The sequence below is a fragment of the Brachionichthys hirsutus genome, unplaced genomic scaffold (genome assembly GCF_040956055.1).
Source record: "Brachionichthys hirsutus isolate HB-005 unplaced genomic scaffold, CSIRO-AGI_Bhir_v1 contig_1051, whole genome shotgun sequence".
Taxonomy (NCBI): domain Eukaryota; kingdom Metazoa; phylum Chordata; class Actinopteri; order Lophiiformes; family Brachionichthyidae; genus Brachionichthys; species Brachionichthys hirsutus.
In genome coordinates this window covers 62,355-80,232 of record NW_027180370.1, presented here as the reverse complement: position 1 = coordinate 80,232, position 17,878 = coordinate 62,355, and the positions used below count along the sequence as shown (strand labels likewise).

General features: G+C 38.8%; 1 protein-coding gene across 1 annotated transcript in view; it reads left to right on the top strand.

Moving 5' to 3' along the window:
- LOC137914152 (neuronal growth regulator 1-like) overlaps nucleotides 1-17,878 on the top strand; it is a 101,744-nt gene that overhangs the window by 66,887 nt on the left and 16,979 nt on the right. The window contains exons 5-7 of the mRNA XM_068757758.1: nucleotides 5,170-5,290; nucleotides 6,814-6,962; nucleotides 15,210-15,251. Coding sequence (XP_068613859.1) covers nucleotides 5,170-5,290; nucleotides 6,814-6,962; nucleotides 15,210-15,251 — 312 coding nt within the window. The remainder of the gene's footprint in view (nucleotides 1-5,169; nucleotides 5,291-6,813; nucleotides 6,963-15,209; nucleotides 15,252-17,878) is intronic.

The window sequence follows — 17,878 nt, the reverse complement described above, 5'->3', positions numbered from 1 at the left end:
TGACTTATAATTTAAAAGAGAAACCTCCTCGAATTGGATTCTTATCCAATCCTAAGTAGAGTTAAAGCCAGTACCCTGGAGCTGTTTGGATGTAAATCCATTCCTCTACATCTCTCCAAAGCTCTTGTCTTGATTGCTATTTGGATTTCTAGTTGCGTGTGGGGCATGAATAAGAGAGCAGAATCAGGATTTCTTTTTGCAGCATTAATCTTCTTGTTAGTACCGTTTCAGAATTATTTGGCAAGCACAGAAAAGTCATATTTTTGTGACCTAAAATGAACTTTATAACATGGCTAAAGGTAAAGGCCCAAGTTTCATGCCTGTATTTTTACACATGACAGTTTATAGACTGTCCACATCCCCTCAAAAAGCTGGATCAAATGTTTGTTGCTTTGTTTATTGGCATTTTTTTGTCACATTTGAACTTGGTTTTCATTCAAAATGTTTGCTTTTCTTACATTCAACAATGACTGTCAACATCAGCACAAATTGAGGTGTTTCGGTCATGGAAGCATCTGTGTCTTTGTCCAATTGTTTTGTTTGTGCAAGTTGTTCTATTGTAGTGGATGACCTGCAGCTGAGACCACTTTGTTATTCAGGACCTGAGGTTTGTAAGCCGAGAATGCCAGTGGTGTGGTGCCAGCGGGCCAGATGGCAACCTTAGTGATGCGTGTGACCGGATGCTTGTTTTGTTTTGTTTATACCTTGAACATTTTTGTTAATTAATTGATAAGCTTTTTATTTCACTTTTTCTATACTATTATTATTATTATTTCCCCTTCGACAACACATAGCATGTTTCTCTCCACCATCCCTACACTCTTTGGGAGTATAATTTATGCTTGTATGTCTGTGATCATATATCAGTTAGCATGTATAATTATAAATACTTAGCTTGTTCATACAGGTGATATAGTGACTTTATGAACTCATGTACCATGTCTCAAATTTGAATTAACTTAAAGAGAGGTAGGGATTTGCGTACATGAAACCATTTAGCGTAAAACTCAGATAATGAATTGGATTCTTCGTACTGTCAAACCACACAATCCTGACCACTAAACCAGTTATTTATATGCCTCGCATTGTATTAAAAGAAGGAACACAATGTCCCCGAGCTGTTCTGAATAGAAATCTTAATTAATTAATGAATCTTGGCAGCACAGCCATTCCTGACGGACAAAAAAAAAGCAGGACAATGAAGCCCACAGATGGCAGTGGGGAACACTGCCTCTGTATGTAAGCTGATAAGTCACGCACTGATGAGTCCATTTCTTAATTGCAATGAAAACTGATTTTCAAATCTGAATGAAGAGGTGGGATTATTAATTGATCTTTTAATTAATACTCTTGCGTTCTCTGGATTCTCTTTCCAAACAATGGTTTGCAGCTAAATAAATCGTATTAGTGCTTGAAGAACAGCAATTAATCATTAATAGTCACATGAGGACTACTTACAGCACATGGCTCAATTAAATCCTGTAAACGAAGGTGGGATGATTTTTCAGCAAACCCCTATCATGAAATAGACAAGGGGTCAAAAATCTTATGCGCCATTAACATGCTTGTAATTACCGTAGGCACTTTTGGTTACACCACCGTTGCTTTGATTACGAGCCCTGAGTGATGCAGCTGTAATGGAAGTCTGTTCGGTATTGACACCAAACTGGTTATTTTTTACCCAGCCGGGCCTTCACAACCCATTTTTCTGTTGTGCCTGTGCTATTCCTGGACCCAACCCCTCACCCCCCATCGTGTGGAGTCACCCTGACTCCAAGTGTGATTTACAACACTAGCACAGCATTCTCGAGACACTAAATTACCTGGATTATTGGGCCTTCATGACTTTTAGTGCAGTACTTTTGCATTGCTTGCCAAATCTTGATAGTGTATTGCACAATATATGATGATATAGCACATACCAGCGAGTTGAAATTTGAAATTATTATATTGAACTCCAATTTATGGCTGTAATCGCTCTTAACAGATCCAGTGCCAAGCTCAAATATTGAAATACTTAATATTATATATATTGCCTTTTTGGACAAACAACATTTCATGAGGTTTCAATGATTGTATGACTTCAGTGGAGATAGGGACAATTACTTGAAGCCAAACTCATTTGATAGAATTATATTATGGTAAACCTTTATGAGTGTGAGTTATTGTTACTTTTATGAGTGCGAGTTATTGTTATTAAGGAGACATATGAATCCTTAATAATCACTGCATGTTGATCAGCAACACAACATTCAAGTAAAACATTAATCCAATCCACTGAATGTAATGAATGAAGCATGGTATTCCAGGAAATATGTCATAAAGTACACAACTTCATTAAAGGGACAAATTTGGATAGGCTTTTGAGAAGTGATTTTAGATATTTACGTTTTAGCATAGCTAGTATTGACACATCTGCTTGGACTACCATGTCCACTGTCCCAGCATCCGTGCAGAGTGACAGCCAGGTCACCCTGGTGCTTTCAGGGGCTTCAGATAATCAATGGCCCCACACAATAACACCAAAACAGGATTACAAGAATTCACTAAGCTTCAGGTGGTCATTGATTGTATCGTATTTGTTATTGGCTTATATTTCTGTGCTTTAGAGTACCGTTGCGATTTTCTCTCCTTTCATATTCTTAAAATATTTTTCACATCTTCTCTGGTGAGCGTAGACTCTGATGTTACTTTGATCATCCCATTTATTCTTTGGTGCATGCTGTTGTGGTTCTTGTACAAATATACTGATGGCTGTGCAACATCTTTGTGATGTGTCGGGTATGGGGGGGGGGGGGATCTGTGAAGTTCAAACTTAAAGTTTGTGAAGTGAGATTAAATAGGGTTGAAACTTTTGGCTTTTGGAATATAATTCATAAAAATAAGGCACCACAAACCCTACGTATGCACATACATACACATACACAGCCAGCACAGACAACAATTCAATGTCCTCAGCATGACATCCATTTAATTCTGTGATATATGGACCGGAATAACAGAATGACTCACCTTGCTACCTTTGTTGGTTTTTTGTCTCTCTGTTAGCAAGATAACTCAAAAAGTTATGGATGGATCTGGATGACATTTTCAGCAAATGTTTGGAATCTTACCATGAACAGTTTATACAATTTTGGATCCAGAAGAGATTATGGATTCTGGATCAGTTTGACATTTTCAGTAACACTGCAGTCAAAGGAGCTTAGAAATGTGTTTCTCAATATCTCAGACTATTATTGACCAATGTTTATGGAATATGACAGTCATGTAGGGTGGGGGCCTCTATCTCACCATCGAATTTCATCTGGATCCGGAATGGGGTCAGGAAATATAAAATTTTAACATTGAAAACCCCATTTATGGATTCAAAAATCAGTTAGAAATCAACTCCGATTCACGTTTACTTGTCATGGTTGGTGTATAAAGATATCAAGAACAGCTTATTATATTTCTATGATCACCATGTCAATGGTGTACATCCAATTAGGAGATGGATGAGCTGCTTGGCAGAGGTCTACACTCTGAGTGCTTTTCTAGTTATTTCTGCATTTATTTATTTTTGCCCACAGAAGAAAGATTGTAGCACAACTGGTACTCATGCAAGGACGGATAATCTGCATACAGTAGTTATATGAATGCATTCATTAGGATGCAGGAGGAGGTTGGTGGAAGGGCATCCATCATCACCAGAGGCCACCGTCTCCTTCGTGTACCTCTCCTACATGACCGTACCCAACGTGTACAAATACCCAGATGTATCATCTTCTACACAACTGTTACATGATCACACTTTGTATATCTCTATGGTCTCTCAATGTTTGGCAGAGAGACTATGTTGCATTTTCTTCATTTGAAGGAAGGGCAGGTATCAGCAATCTGTCTGACAAAAATCCATGTATTTGCATTAATGACTCATGACTTAAAATGCATGGTTTTTAAAGCTCATTATCAGACTTGCAAATAGTCCATAGTACATCTCGCTCTCAGACACAGCCGGACAATTTAATGAAGATGCATGATTGTCCCTAAGAGTCTGGCCTTCTTTTGTGATTCAGAGGCTTTTAATCAGAATCTGCATCCATGGCACACACTAATTTTGCTTGTATTTTATGTAAATAGGGCATTCCAATTGTGTATTCAGAAGAGTGTTTTATTTGTCAGGCCAATCCTACTTTACACAATACACAATCTTACTGATTGAGCCCTGTGCCTTTAAATGATGGGTTGTGTCAGTGACTTTGCTGCCACAGTGTGAATTATCTCAGTTTGTAACAGTCCTTAATAGGTCAGTATTTAATGCAAACTTGAATTCAATCTCACAGCTTCCTTAAATCAAACAGAATCTCACAAAGTCCCTGCAGATGCAACATGTTGCTGCAGGTAAGGGTGAGAGAGAAGTCGGTATAACACAGAACTACCGCTACAATCCTGCTTCCCTGAACCACACCCACTCTCTCTAAACCTTTACTGAACACCAACCAGACCGCACCACCACACCTTGCCACTGTTGAATACCAAAACAATGAAATAAATAAATCAGTCATCTATTACGAGTGAGAATGAATTCCTCCATGCATCCGCTTCCATTTGGATAATCATTGTTTTTACTGTTAAAGTGGATGAATTTATTTTATTTACCATCCAGCTTTTATTAATTCAGTATTATTTAAATAACAGTCATTATGTGACTATGATAATGCTAAAAGTATTGTTTTAGCTAGTTGTTGTCCAAGTGCATAGTATATCAATAAAATACTGCAGTAATTTTTGATAACTCCAATGCATAATTATATTTAATTTAAGGCTGTGTTACTATAAACAGGGTGCATATTTGAATTACAGGAGTGGGCTGCTGGTGAGCCTTTCCTTATATACAGCTGCCTTCAAGACACTGGCAAAGAGATTTATACAACAATTGAGCACATGAAAGAAGCCCATTTTGGAGTCACAAAACCGGCCTGTGCCATTGAGTCTTTGAACTTCTATTAAGCTATTTATCATTACACTTCATTTACACTTTGTAGTGCACTGACCAGGGTGGCATCGATTGTCCTATTGAAGATCAACCACACCAGTGCAAGGTGTCACATTAATGCTTAAATGTATTCTTGTGTTTTTCCTTGTGTTCGTGATAAAACAACTCTCTCTTATTTTTGTTACTTTCACCAGTTGCCCCAGCTATCCATGAAATGAAAAGCTCTGGAGTGAGTCTGGGACGCACAGCTCTGCTAAGGTGTGAAGCAGCTGCGGTTCCTTCTCCAACTTTCGAGTGGTACAAAGCTGAAAAAAGGTGAGCACATTTTGGTTGTGTGTTATTTAGGATAGAGTGCATTAGCAGCAGCACTGGGATGCACACTAAATGCAGCTCTGTGTGCACATGTATTGTACATTTATTTTTAGCTTTGTGACAAGAAATGTAAGGTTTTGAATGTTATTCAGCTGCCAGATTTTCTATATTGTTAGGAATCATGGTATATATATATTTTTTTATTTCCTATTGTAAACAAAAACCCAATAATAGATGCTGATGTTGAACAGTTTCTAGGTCAAGTAAGCATAAATGTATGATAGGATGGGGGTGGTTTTCGTTTGGCTTCTTTTTCACATAGATCTTTCATTTGGTAATTCCTATGTCATTTGGGTTTTGGAGAGATCTCCGCAATGCTTTTGCAAGTCTTGTGTTCATTGTCCTCACCTTACATCATTTTAAACAGTTGTTTGGCAGAATAATATACATCCATCAGTCTAGATTCAAGTGTCAGTTCTTGAATTCAACTACCAAATTGCCCCCGATTACCCACTCCCGGTGAGCACAGTTTCAATCATCAGCTCACACTGTGCTAATTGTAATTATGGGGTGGATTCAATTTATTCAAATTGCTAAGGAGCCAAGTTGCTATGATTCTAGTCGTTACTTAATTCAAGGACTTCTTTTGTAACTTCTCACATGGTTAAATGGCGATTTCTTAATTTAATCACCATTATGGAAAGGATATTAATGTCAGGATTTAAGCACACAGCATATGTAGCGAAAGCATGACATACTGGATGTGACTACTTCGTGTTTTACGTCACTGTCATCAGTTGAATTTGAATGGCAGCCGCCGTATTTTAACATTATTAAAAAAATTGTATTTTGCTCATTCCATAAACCACAAGCTTTGAATAGTCTTTTACCATTAGATTCACACTAAGGTCAATTAAACTTTCTGTTGTTCGACACAGACACAATGTGCACGGTGGTGGTATGTAAAAAGTGTTGTTGTTCTAATACATGTCACGCATACAGCAATTTATTTCGTCCGTGCGTGCTCACCACTTCTGTGCACCCTCGACCAATGCCTTTCTCTCAAGGTTTTGATTATTTATCAAATACAAAAGTACACTGATGAAAAGAAACCCAGCAGTGATAACTATCTCCCATAATCCCAGGCACACTGCAAATAATGAATTATAATCTCTACAGCCTGCTAAAGATCACCACGGCCACCGAAGTAAACAATTTCACATTTGTCAGTTTTGCCGCACAGATGCCAAACACAACAAGAGTAGGATTTATTGGCAAACCCTCCGCCCTTGCACCTGCAACAAAACAATGAACAACATGTCAAGAGGCACCCAGCTGGTTCACTCCCGGGTCATTTTTCTCTCCGCTCAGTCCTTCAAGCATGTCTGCAAAGCAGTCACAGCAAACTAAACTATAATGGATCTGTTGAAGAGGATGCTGAAGGACTACACAATCTGGAGAGCCACACGCAATCGGCATGTAGGAGACGAAGGTTTCATTTTGTCGTCATTGTGTTCTGTTTCCAGGATTACCAATGGGCAAGGAATAGACATCCAGAACCTCAACACTAGATCAGTCCTCACAGTGACTAACATGACAGAGGATCGTTACGGGAACTACACTTGTGTCGCCACCAACAAGCTGGGGACGGCCAACGCTAGTGTGCCTCTCATTCGTAAGTTGTCATTCAAACTGCTTGTGGCTGACATCATTGGTCAAGAATCAGAGCTAAGTGTTGTGGGTGTTTGTAGGGTCTGCAGAAGTGTTGTCATGTTATGGCTGCATTCATTATAGTGGATGAAAGCTAAAGGTAAACCCAGTGATGCAAGTGGCTACCACCATATCACCAGTAGAGGTGCTTTCTTATTTGCGAGTTGTTTTTTATTTGTGAGTGTTGATTGTGTATTATGGTTACAAACTCCATATGTATTCAATTCAGGTGGGTGGTTGTGTGTGTCTGCTTTTTAAGTCTACATCTGCATGTGAACTGGAAAAAAAACACTACCTGTCTAAGAAAGTTGGATGTGGTAACTGAATAGCATTTACAAAGCCACCTGCACAAGTCAGTAATTATGAATCTGATTTTAAGAAGTCTGAAATTCAGTCTTTTAGCCCAACCCGTTTAGATTCCGGGTTGTGCTAATGTGTGAGAGCTGTTCCCTGTCCCTCAAACATACGAAATGTTCAAAGAACACATCTGAATTTGGAATAAAGAAAAACATTAACTTAACCAAAATACATTGGAAATGTATACCGATTTTAAATAAATCTCTGAGAAATTGCTCACAATCAATTTCATCACAATCAATTTCTGAAGGAGCAAAGCATGCCCTATTGTTACCTTATCTGTCCCCATACCTTTATTCACTAGTTCAAGGACACTTTTCTCTACTTGTTCCAATGCTCATGCTGTGCTTCTTGGGAGGTGTTATTCCAACTGTTTTCAAGGTTTATAGATGTTTTGTCGAAGGTTTATTCTCATTCTCTATTCTGGTTGGGGAGCATACTGGTAATAAGAAGCTGAGGCAACGGTGGCGCAGTGGTTGAGAGGGTGGTCCTATGATAGAGAGGTTGGTGGTTTGATCCCAGGCTCAGGCACATGTACACTGTCATTGTGTCCTTAGGCAAGACACTTCGCACACATTGCCCGTGCTGCGACCAGCAGCAGACTACAGTTGAAGTGTAACTGCTGTAAACCAATTCAACCTTCGGGTACAAATAGTCACCTTCCCTTTTGAGTGAAACCTTACGCGGACTGATATGTCTAATATTAAGGTGTAGTTATCACATCTGCACTGCCTGTTTCACTTCATATTACAATATGTCATCCTACTAAACAAATGTGTGATTTTAGATGATATGCGAAAACAGCAACGTTGAAGTAATCTATTTATTTGAATAATTATGTTTAAAACAATATTTAATGCTTCCACCAATACAAAGGAACCCAAAAACAGCTCTTTAATATGAATGTATTTTTTTTATACTGCTGTGATATAAACATACATAACCAACAATAATTTAAAAAATGATGCCACGTTCTGGGTTTTTTCCGTTGTCAAATTGATAGTTACTGCTATAATAATGTAATATTCTGATTTCCCTCGCAGAAGGGATAGATTAGATAAGGAGCATAATCTATCCCTTCTGAATTTTACTTTCTGACAGAATGTGATGAATAGGCCATTTTCTTTAAGGAAAAACTTTCTAATATTAGAAATTATTTATCATTACCCAATTGAATTGCATCTCGACCACATCAGTGAAAAAAAATCCTGCATTGTTCTCTGGATTGCATCCCTGTATTGCAAACCTTTTCAAATATGCCCTTGACAGTTTCAATAATAAACTAGAAATTATTATTTATAGCTTATTTCACACATTTTTGTTCCCTCTTTTTACTCAAGTATACTCCAGTCTCACCGTTAAAGAAAAACAGATGATGGCATGTGCCAGTAGGTAGCCTACTATAAAAATATATAGAGATAATTCCTCTGGGGTGCAAAAGGTTCAGTCCTTAAACTATTGTTCTTCAGTCTCTAGATGTTCCTGCTTGGCTTTACCATAAAAGACACAATATATCATATACATTAGCTGGATGTTCGGAAACTGAATACTTCCAACACTGGGATACTCGTAGGTTATTCTAAAAGTTTGCAATAATGTTATAGACCTGCCATTAGTCTCCCCCAAAATGTGGAGATACATTATATACAGGTTCCAGCATTGTATTGCCTAAACCACAAAGATTTATCTGCCTAACTCTGCCAAACTAGTTCCCCCCATTCATATGCAGCAGATACATTTTATGTAATGGTATATTTGCAGGATTATCTATATCCAAATCAATAGGTGGGCTCCAACTCATTCAAATTGCAGCAGCCAGACCGCTGAGACTTACACGAATGATTAAACATATTACTCTAGCAATACAATCACTTCCACATCTCCTCTCCCTCTTTACAACTCCGGCTGCTTATAACTCGATCAGACCCCTGAAGTCATCTGTCATAGCAGTTTTACTGATCTGAACTGCAGATCAGCAAACAAATCAATTTAAAAAACAAATCCAAAACTTTCTCTCTCTCTGTCACACATTCCTCTTTTACTCATACTAATATTTTGTTCGTTCATGTTCTCAATTTTATAACCTCCCTGAAGGAGCTTGTATTTTCAAACATCCTCAACATGGTTTGTGATGCACCCGCTCAACCTTATGAGAGGGTGCATCATCTCCTAAATAAAACCGCTTAAATTTTGCAGATCTGAATAAAGTTTTTTTGTGTGTGTTTTTGTTGTTGTTATTTTTCTTTGAAATAAGGCACATACCTTCGTTAACAAAATCCAGCATATTGTTTGGGGCCCTGGTGCCTGGTGTTGCTGAATATCCCTCAATGATTTAAAGCTTGTGTAAGAGGGAAATGTTAATTTAATGAATTCAGTGAAAAAATGTGCACAGGTGAAATAACTTATTCACCATTTTGTGCTGTACCCTCTGATGATAGCATTGTCCCTCGCAGGCCAAAGACTGAATGCAAAAATATATTTCTGTAGAGCTGGTAATTGTCAAAGGAGCCCTTCACTCTGCTGTTTGTGTATGCACAAAGAACATCAAAGGCTTGTCTCAGATCCTCAAATGGATGATCTTAATGTGACACTAGCAAGGGCTCAAAGGCAGCGCTGCAAAGGAAACCCTCAGAATAGTCAGAACAGTGAGCTTCCTTTGCTGCCACTCTCAATTTCTCTCTCTTTCATCCCCTTGCTTTATCGCTTTGTCTGTCTCTCTAATGTGGGTTTGTCCCTCTGATTTTTTTTATCTCCCTTTTTGCACCTTTGCCCCCATCTCTCCATCTTCCTCTCTATCACGCTGTATCTGAAACACACAGGAGCTCTTTTCCCTTTGCTTTCTCTCACTTGAACTCCACTGATGGAAGTGAGGCCAGTTCTGCTGTCACTTTTAATGTGAAATGGCACACAATCACCATAGTGCACGCTTACTGAGGGTTTGAGTTTACGGCACGTGAAGTTAGATTACTATTTTAGAACTAGTCGATAGCTGCCATATGTTAAACTGAATTTTAAGTGATGAAGGAATGTATGATTTTTGGCATGCACATTCTTATAAAATAGATTCGTTGGTAAGTGCATATGAATAGATGGCATCCAGCCTGGTTCATCCTCATTCAAGTCATCCAACTATAAAACAAATACAGCATTCAAGTTTCTTGCCAAGATTCTCAAGTCAAAAGGTCCTTATCCTTCAGTGGTGCAAATGTTGTATTTAACTAACTTAACAGAGTAACTTTAAATCAGTTCAGAAAAAGGCATGCCATTGTTGCTCATGGGAGGAACTGTTACAATGTTACAGCACAGTTTCCTTGTGATGCAACCATTGGGAAAACAAGATGAAAAGTTTATAATATGATTCCTGACTGTGTGCACATGTTGAAGCTTCTGTCTAATGTCTGCATTTTTTTTTAATCAGTTGGATGGCCATGTCCTCATTGGACTGCAGTGCTTTCGGGTTTGACATTTGTGTTAAACCGTGTAGGTTATTGTGCTGTTAAACCATTAGTCGGGGATTGTGATATGTTTCAACTAAGTACTGCTCAAGGTTCTGTGTTGACAGCACAAACTGGGTTTTTTGGAGCAAAAAAAGAGAAAAGAAAAAAGTTTGTGTCTGGATATTCATCGGTTCTGTTCACAAATCCTTTGCCTATAATCATTGTCTGAACGGCACAACACACGGTGTCACCTGCAAATTAACAAAACCATTACAAAATAAATCATTTCTCTAGTTTTAAGTCATTGTTAAATCACAAAGTGCTATTGTATTGAACTGTATAACAGCTTTCAGCGATTGCCCAGGAACACAACAGAGTCTTTTGTGCTTCTATACATGTTTACAGCTGTGTAATGAGAGTGAGAGCGTTTTTTTTTTTACCACCAGACAAGCTGTCTCCCTATAGATTTCTAAACTGAATTACAAATAATGAAAAGTCACTTTTCAAATTAAAAAAAGTACCAATTTGTATCAACAAAATCAGGACAGAAAGATTACAACAGCACCATACAGCGTGGAACAATTTTGATTCATTCGTTGTTGTACACAGGCGGAAAGCAATTTTATACAAAGGGCAGTTATCAACTGTAGCAGATTATGTTCTGGTTCGTTATTATGATCACTCATAAATTTCACAGAGTAAAATTATGTGGCCAGATGTTAGTCAGTATGTGTGTTGTGTTGTGTTGTTTCGTACAGAGGAACCACCACTGGTTCAGCCAACAAGTGAGTCCTGCTATTTATTTATTTTTTTGGCATATGGACAGAAGAAGACAAATAGAGAGATAACGTAATAAAGAAACAGAACATAAAAGATGAATGGTTGCCGTAAAATGCTTAGATTGCACACATAAATTTTAGGGATTATATTTGATGGTCTTGTCATTATAAAAAATAGTCTGCTGTTGCCATTGAATAAAGATGCAAACACAGAGAATACAAATGTCCATGCTATATTCTGCATTAATTTTTCAACAACATAACCATTAGTTCGTGATTATTAACAATTGCCATTGACATGATGAAACTATTGCTGTAGGCTGTGTTTAACCTCAAACCTAATCCTGAAATGTTACCAACACATTTTATCCCGGGCATATTTGCCTCCTGAAAATTATTTACAGACATTGGTTGACCAAGTTTTTGTGTCAGGCACTTTTGTTGAATACATAAATAACCACTTGATAATAAAACATTGGCCTGTTCTCTAGTGCCACCATCGGGCCTAACTTTAAAATTAGTTAATTAATAAAATGTATAATACAATTAAAAACTTTAAACTTATTATGTAGAAGTCTCAAAATTCTGAAAGGCCAAATGTATCAAATATGACAGACTGGACTTTAAAGAGTTAAATATGATTTGTAGTCACTGATTTTCATAGGTGTGAGTAGTAGGACACACACACAAGGTTTGCACAGTTAAAACACCTTGGGGTTAAATTGACTCCAGAGGAACACAGTGTTCAGCACATTGAAAAAAATATAATCATGAACATGATTGGTTAATCAGTTGTACCCATCAAATTAGAAAAAGTCATGAAATACAAAGTAAAAAAAAGAAAAAGGAACTATTATTATTTGAATGATTAACATTGAATGGTGTCAAATTGACGCGGAGGATAACAGGAGGGTCAAAAAGTGAATCGTAGCACCAATGCATTGTTTCAGATTGAGTTTGTGCTCATCACTCCTTGTGCGTACATATAATACAACATTCGCAAAACACACACACACACACACAAGAAACATCATGATTATAGCTGAGGTATAACAGTCACCAAACTGGCAATCCATATTTCATGTGTCAGATGGAAGTGAACTTTGATGAAAAGACAGAGGCTGCTCACTCCAATTTTCGGAGGAGTCCTCCAGATTAATTGCTGTAGCTCTTATCCCCCCATCCCACCTCGGCTTAGCCCTGAAGGAGATTTGCTCTGCCTATACCTTTGCCTTCATTCCACCACCCCCACCCCCAGCTGTAATCGGTAGAGACTGATGGAGGAGAAAAAAAAGTTACTCTTTTCACTCTCCTGTTCTTTCTCCGTCACCGCTCAGCCTCCCTCAGGCAAGAGACACTGCTGGTTCGTCGGTTAATGAACGTTGTGTACTTTTGTCACACTTATCAATCACTGCACATGTAGGTGTCATTTCAACATGTCTGCTCATTTGCCACTGTTCTTGATGTTGTTGTTTGTTCCCACACTGTGTGATAGTACGTGAGTCATGGAACCAACAAGGAGGAAGATGTGAGCTCAGAGTGAAACCTTAAAATAACACTGAACATATCGTGTTTGTGCAAATCCCCTGCCTCTTCTATTCCGTTGTTGTTTATTTACATTGGTCATGAAGGCATGCCATGACCCTAGTAAAGTTCAACAGGTTTGTGATTGCTAAAAAGCCTTTTCACGTTTTATTTATTTCTTTATTTGGGTTTTTATTTCTACCCAGTGAGGTTGGAGTGGCCTTTATTTTCACCAAAAGCATCCTCACAGTTTTGGACCTTTTTTTATTATTTTAATGGCTGTATTTCCATATTTAGGCAATCAGAAAAAAAACATTAGCATTTCCCATTGCACTGCTATGAGGAAATGCTTTCTGCTATGGCAGTGTTCTTCCTACGACCCAGCAGGCAATGGACTTTTTTCCCACCCACATCCTATCCACCCTCGCCGACTCCTACAGGCCAAACGCATGACTAGAACTGCTCATCTCTGGATGACTGAACCCAGCGAATGCCTGCAGGATGATACACTCTTTGGGCAGCACTCAAATGACTCTGGATGAATAACTAATTGGTTGGCTCACATATTAACATATTTTAACACCTACTATTCCGTGATCATGGAGGGTTCATCAAGTGAAATGCCTGAGAGAAGCTGAACAGTTCACAATAGAAATTAAAAATATCCTGATGAAGCGCTCCCATAAAACATGAAAATGAATTAGACACCTGCTGTATGACCAGACTGCAGTGTTAACATTAATTCTCCTATCGCTTCCATTAACGGTGGCTAAGTGCAATTTGTTTTCTACCAAAAAAGTAATGCAAAAATGATTATACTCTGTGGACGTTTGGCATTTTATTGAATAATACGTTATTATAATGAAATGTGAGTGACGTAGTATTTCAACAATTTCCAGAACATTCAATATCTTTGCTACATTTTGGATCTAATATGTTAAGCAAGTCCACAAAGTGTACAGGAGGTGCCTCAGTAAGTTGGATTAATATTTGATAGAAATGTTGCATCAAAGGAAATGTCCCAGAAATGGATGAGTGTGTGAGCATTAATCAAATTGCCCCCTCGTGCCTGTTTGAAGAAAGGAATACAAAAAAATATGTCTTCACACACATGCTCCCTTTCAAGTACTTCAGGGGTAAACATGTCTCCTTCATCGACAGAGGGCAAATGCTTCTGGCTTCACATACGAATGTAGATTCATAGACATTTTTCCCGATAAAAATGAAACCATGAAACTAAATTCTTCATGGCATTTGCCATAACAGTAATCTGTTAAGAGTAACCAAACCTGAGTAACCTGTTCACAACTTCATTCATCCTGCAGCCCCACAGTTGTAACTAGCAAACTGAGTTCTCAGTGTAAATGGAAGAATGGAGGATCTACATAGATATGGCTTAGACTTATCCAATCCCTGCAGAAACAAAACAATATTTCTGAAGTGTGAATATGTGTAAGATCATGTTTTCCCTTATGTTTTGCTCTGCACTCCCGATTTTGATACCTGACTGATTCAAAACGCAACACCTTGTTATTCAGTTACTTGGCTCAAACTTCACATAAAAAGACATGTTTGCTGCCGTTCGTCCACGGAGACACTCGCAGTTCAAGTAGTTTAACGTGCCGGATTGAACATCTCTGGATTCACATTATTCCATCTCCCAAATGTCACCAGTAGCTTAGTCTGAAATGAATTCATAAGGTAATCAGATTGGGAGTCAGAGTTCCCTCCTTAGAGGGATAAAATGCAGACTTTGAGCTTTTTGCTCATTCTTCATTTTGTTCATAAATCCTGAAAGGACACAAAATAGAGAAGCAGTCAACAATGTAAAGACAACTTGTCCGCCTACCAAAAAAGCCCATCAGGACTGTGAAGTAGCCCCAGTTCCCAGGTTAAAAAACAAGTATATCCCAGGGATAGAACCTGTTGTTTATGAGCATGCAGAGGTTGCATCTTGCCACAGAGACAGCAGTCCTTAATGCATGGAGGGGATTTGTCTCCATTCCCTGTCCTTTTGTCCTTGCATGCCTTTTTCTTTTACGTCTCCATTCTGTTAATAATACATGAATGTCCTCTTTCCCTCCCCTTCCCTCTCCCCCCTCTCCTCCCCTGTAGCAATTTTTGAACCCACGACCACTAGTGCTGTCTCAAGCCCAGGTCAGTATATGTCACCATGCTGTACACCAAAAAACAAAGAGGTCCGCTGCCTCACACTATCTCCAGCCAAAAGCCTTTCCACCATCTTAATTCATTTTAATTGGCTGGCTGAAATGCCTGCTGGGTGTACAGCTTTATTGTATGTATTTTATTTATTCTATTTTCTTTCCTTTTTAATATTTTTTTTTGTTAATTTTGGATTGGCTTCTATAGCCTGGCTACATATACTCCCTGCAGCCTGCGCCATCATGCCCTCTTCCTCCCCTCTCCTCTCATTACAGTAGTGTCATCAGAGTGGCTCCTCCATAGACCTCTGGGTATGATGCTTTCCATAATGCTGATGGCTTTTTCTTTATGGTTTTTTCACCACCAACATCCTCTCTCTCTCTCCGGCTCCTCTGTGCTGCCTAAATTCAGCATCAAAGGCAGGAAGCTGTTGGTGGCAAAGGCCCCTTGTTTGTTGTTTGCAAGGTGGAGGCTCTGCTGTCTTTGTACTTTTATCACTCCCTTTTTGTCTCCCTTTCTTTTCCTGTGTCTTAATCCTCCTTTATCCTTGGCTCTGCTTTCTGTCTCTGTTCTTTCCCCTGTCTAGAACAATCATTTGGCACGTTGCCACCCTCTTTAACCTGACGTCCTGACCGAGCTGCAGTTGGTGCTACACTGTCATTGTCGTCCTAGTCAATACCCCCCACCCGCAACTCCGCAAGCACCTTCATTGTACAGTATTCCACTGCTTCCATGTTCCAGCCCAGAATAATCTTCTATGTTTGGTTGTCTTTTCTCCCTCTCTACTGGTGTCATGCAAACCAGAGTTTGGTCTCTCATTGGTCACATTGTGTTTGCTCATCACTATTCATGGGCCCAGAAACATGCAGGAATGATCCGACACTGGAAGGTTTTCACCGGGACGACATTCACAACAGATTTAAAGAAAAAAAAAAACATGAAATATTTAAACATACTCAAATGCATCTGCACTTATAGCACATGCAGGGGCTCACAGTGCATGACAAAGCTGCTCGAATGTATCTGTGACTTTTCATTGCCGTCTTTGTATAGATTCTTATGGACTCTATTATGTGTTGACCCGCAGTCTCTAAGTGAGTCAGAAATATAATTATACTCGGTGATTCTGTCAGATAAGTCAAATTAACCTTAGAATCAACCAGCAATCCTGGCATGATTAAAAGACCAATGGTCTCACTTGTGAAGAGGAACTCACACTCTGGTCTTGTCTTGTTCCAAATGGTATTGTATGAGCCCCTCAACAGCTGGCTGGTCAAAGAGAATTATTTTACATCACTGCAAAAAAAAAATAAACATTGTTCCAACTGTTTAATTAGGTCTAGTGATTGAAGTTTAGTTGCTTTTATTTACCCTGTAAATGACTTTGGGAAGATTTGCTCCCAAAACAAGGAGTGTTTTTAGTTGCGTGAATCTGGAGATATAAGGTGGGGAAAAAATATTTCAATGCCTGAAGCCCAAACATCCATGATTCAGCCCATTCATCAAGTTCAGATGACAAAGATTCAAATTAAACAGTGTTAATAGGCAGCATGAGTCATTATGTTTTTTTGATATCTAACCTTACAGTATTCTGCTAAGGTTCAAATGGGACAAAACATTATCCTGTGGGATAATTAGATATTATTTTAACACCAGATATTGGTGTGGGGGGTTTTTACGCTGACTTTACAAAGACCAAATTTACAGACATCCTTATGCCTCCAGGATAGTTTTCACGATGATCAGCAGTCTCCACCGGCAGGAACTATGTGACAAGTGAATTCAATTATGTTATACTATATTGTGAAAAGTATTAGGAAAAATAGAGCCTATGCAGATAATGTTGTAGTTTTAGCCCCATATACGTGAGGCTGTCATCTGCAGTTGCCCAGGTGTGAGTTCAACCTGCAACCTTCTCTCTTTCTACTTCCTTCCTTACTTGTAACTGGGTTACAGTTGTAGAGTGTGCTTGCTGTTGTAGCAACACAACAGTGCGGAACCTTCAAAATTGTACTTTGGCAATGTTTTCAGAAATCTTCAGTACTGACCATAGTGCAAACAATAGTTTATCTTAAAGTGTTGATAATATTGAAGTCACCTATATAAGGAAGGACACCCCTGTTCCCAAAACAGGAGATGATGGACCCATGCTGGCATCGTACAATCACCCCCAAAAAACGGTCAGATCTCAGTGAAGATTCCTCGTGAACAGTGTGCTGTTCTTGGCTTTGTTGTGTTGGAAAAGCTGCATCCTGCCCGGTGGTGTCAGTAAAATTGTTACGGAAGTCAAGCTCTGTCTTTCAGTCTCAGCCTAAGCCAGCTGTGACCCCCAACACACACGCCCAAAACATTCACACTCAGCTCCATCTGTCACACTCCCTGCTTGCATCTCCAAGTTTTCTAACATCCAAACTCTGCGGTGACTGACATGTTCTTTTTCTACCCCTTCAGAACAATGACTCATATATATGTGATATTTTTAGAAATAATAATAATTCATCAGGCAGTATGGTAGTTATAACACTGTTGTCTCTCAGTAAAAGTAATGAATGTTCTCCCCTTGCTTGCCTGGATGAAGAAAATGGGTTGCTCTAAAATTGCCTATAGATTTGAATGCGAGT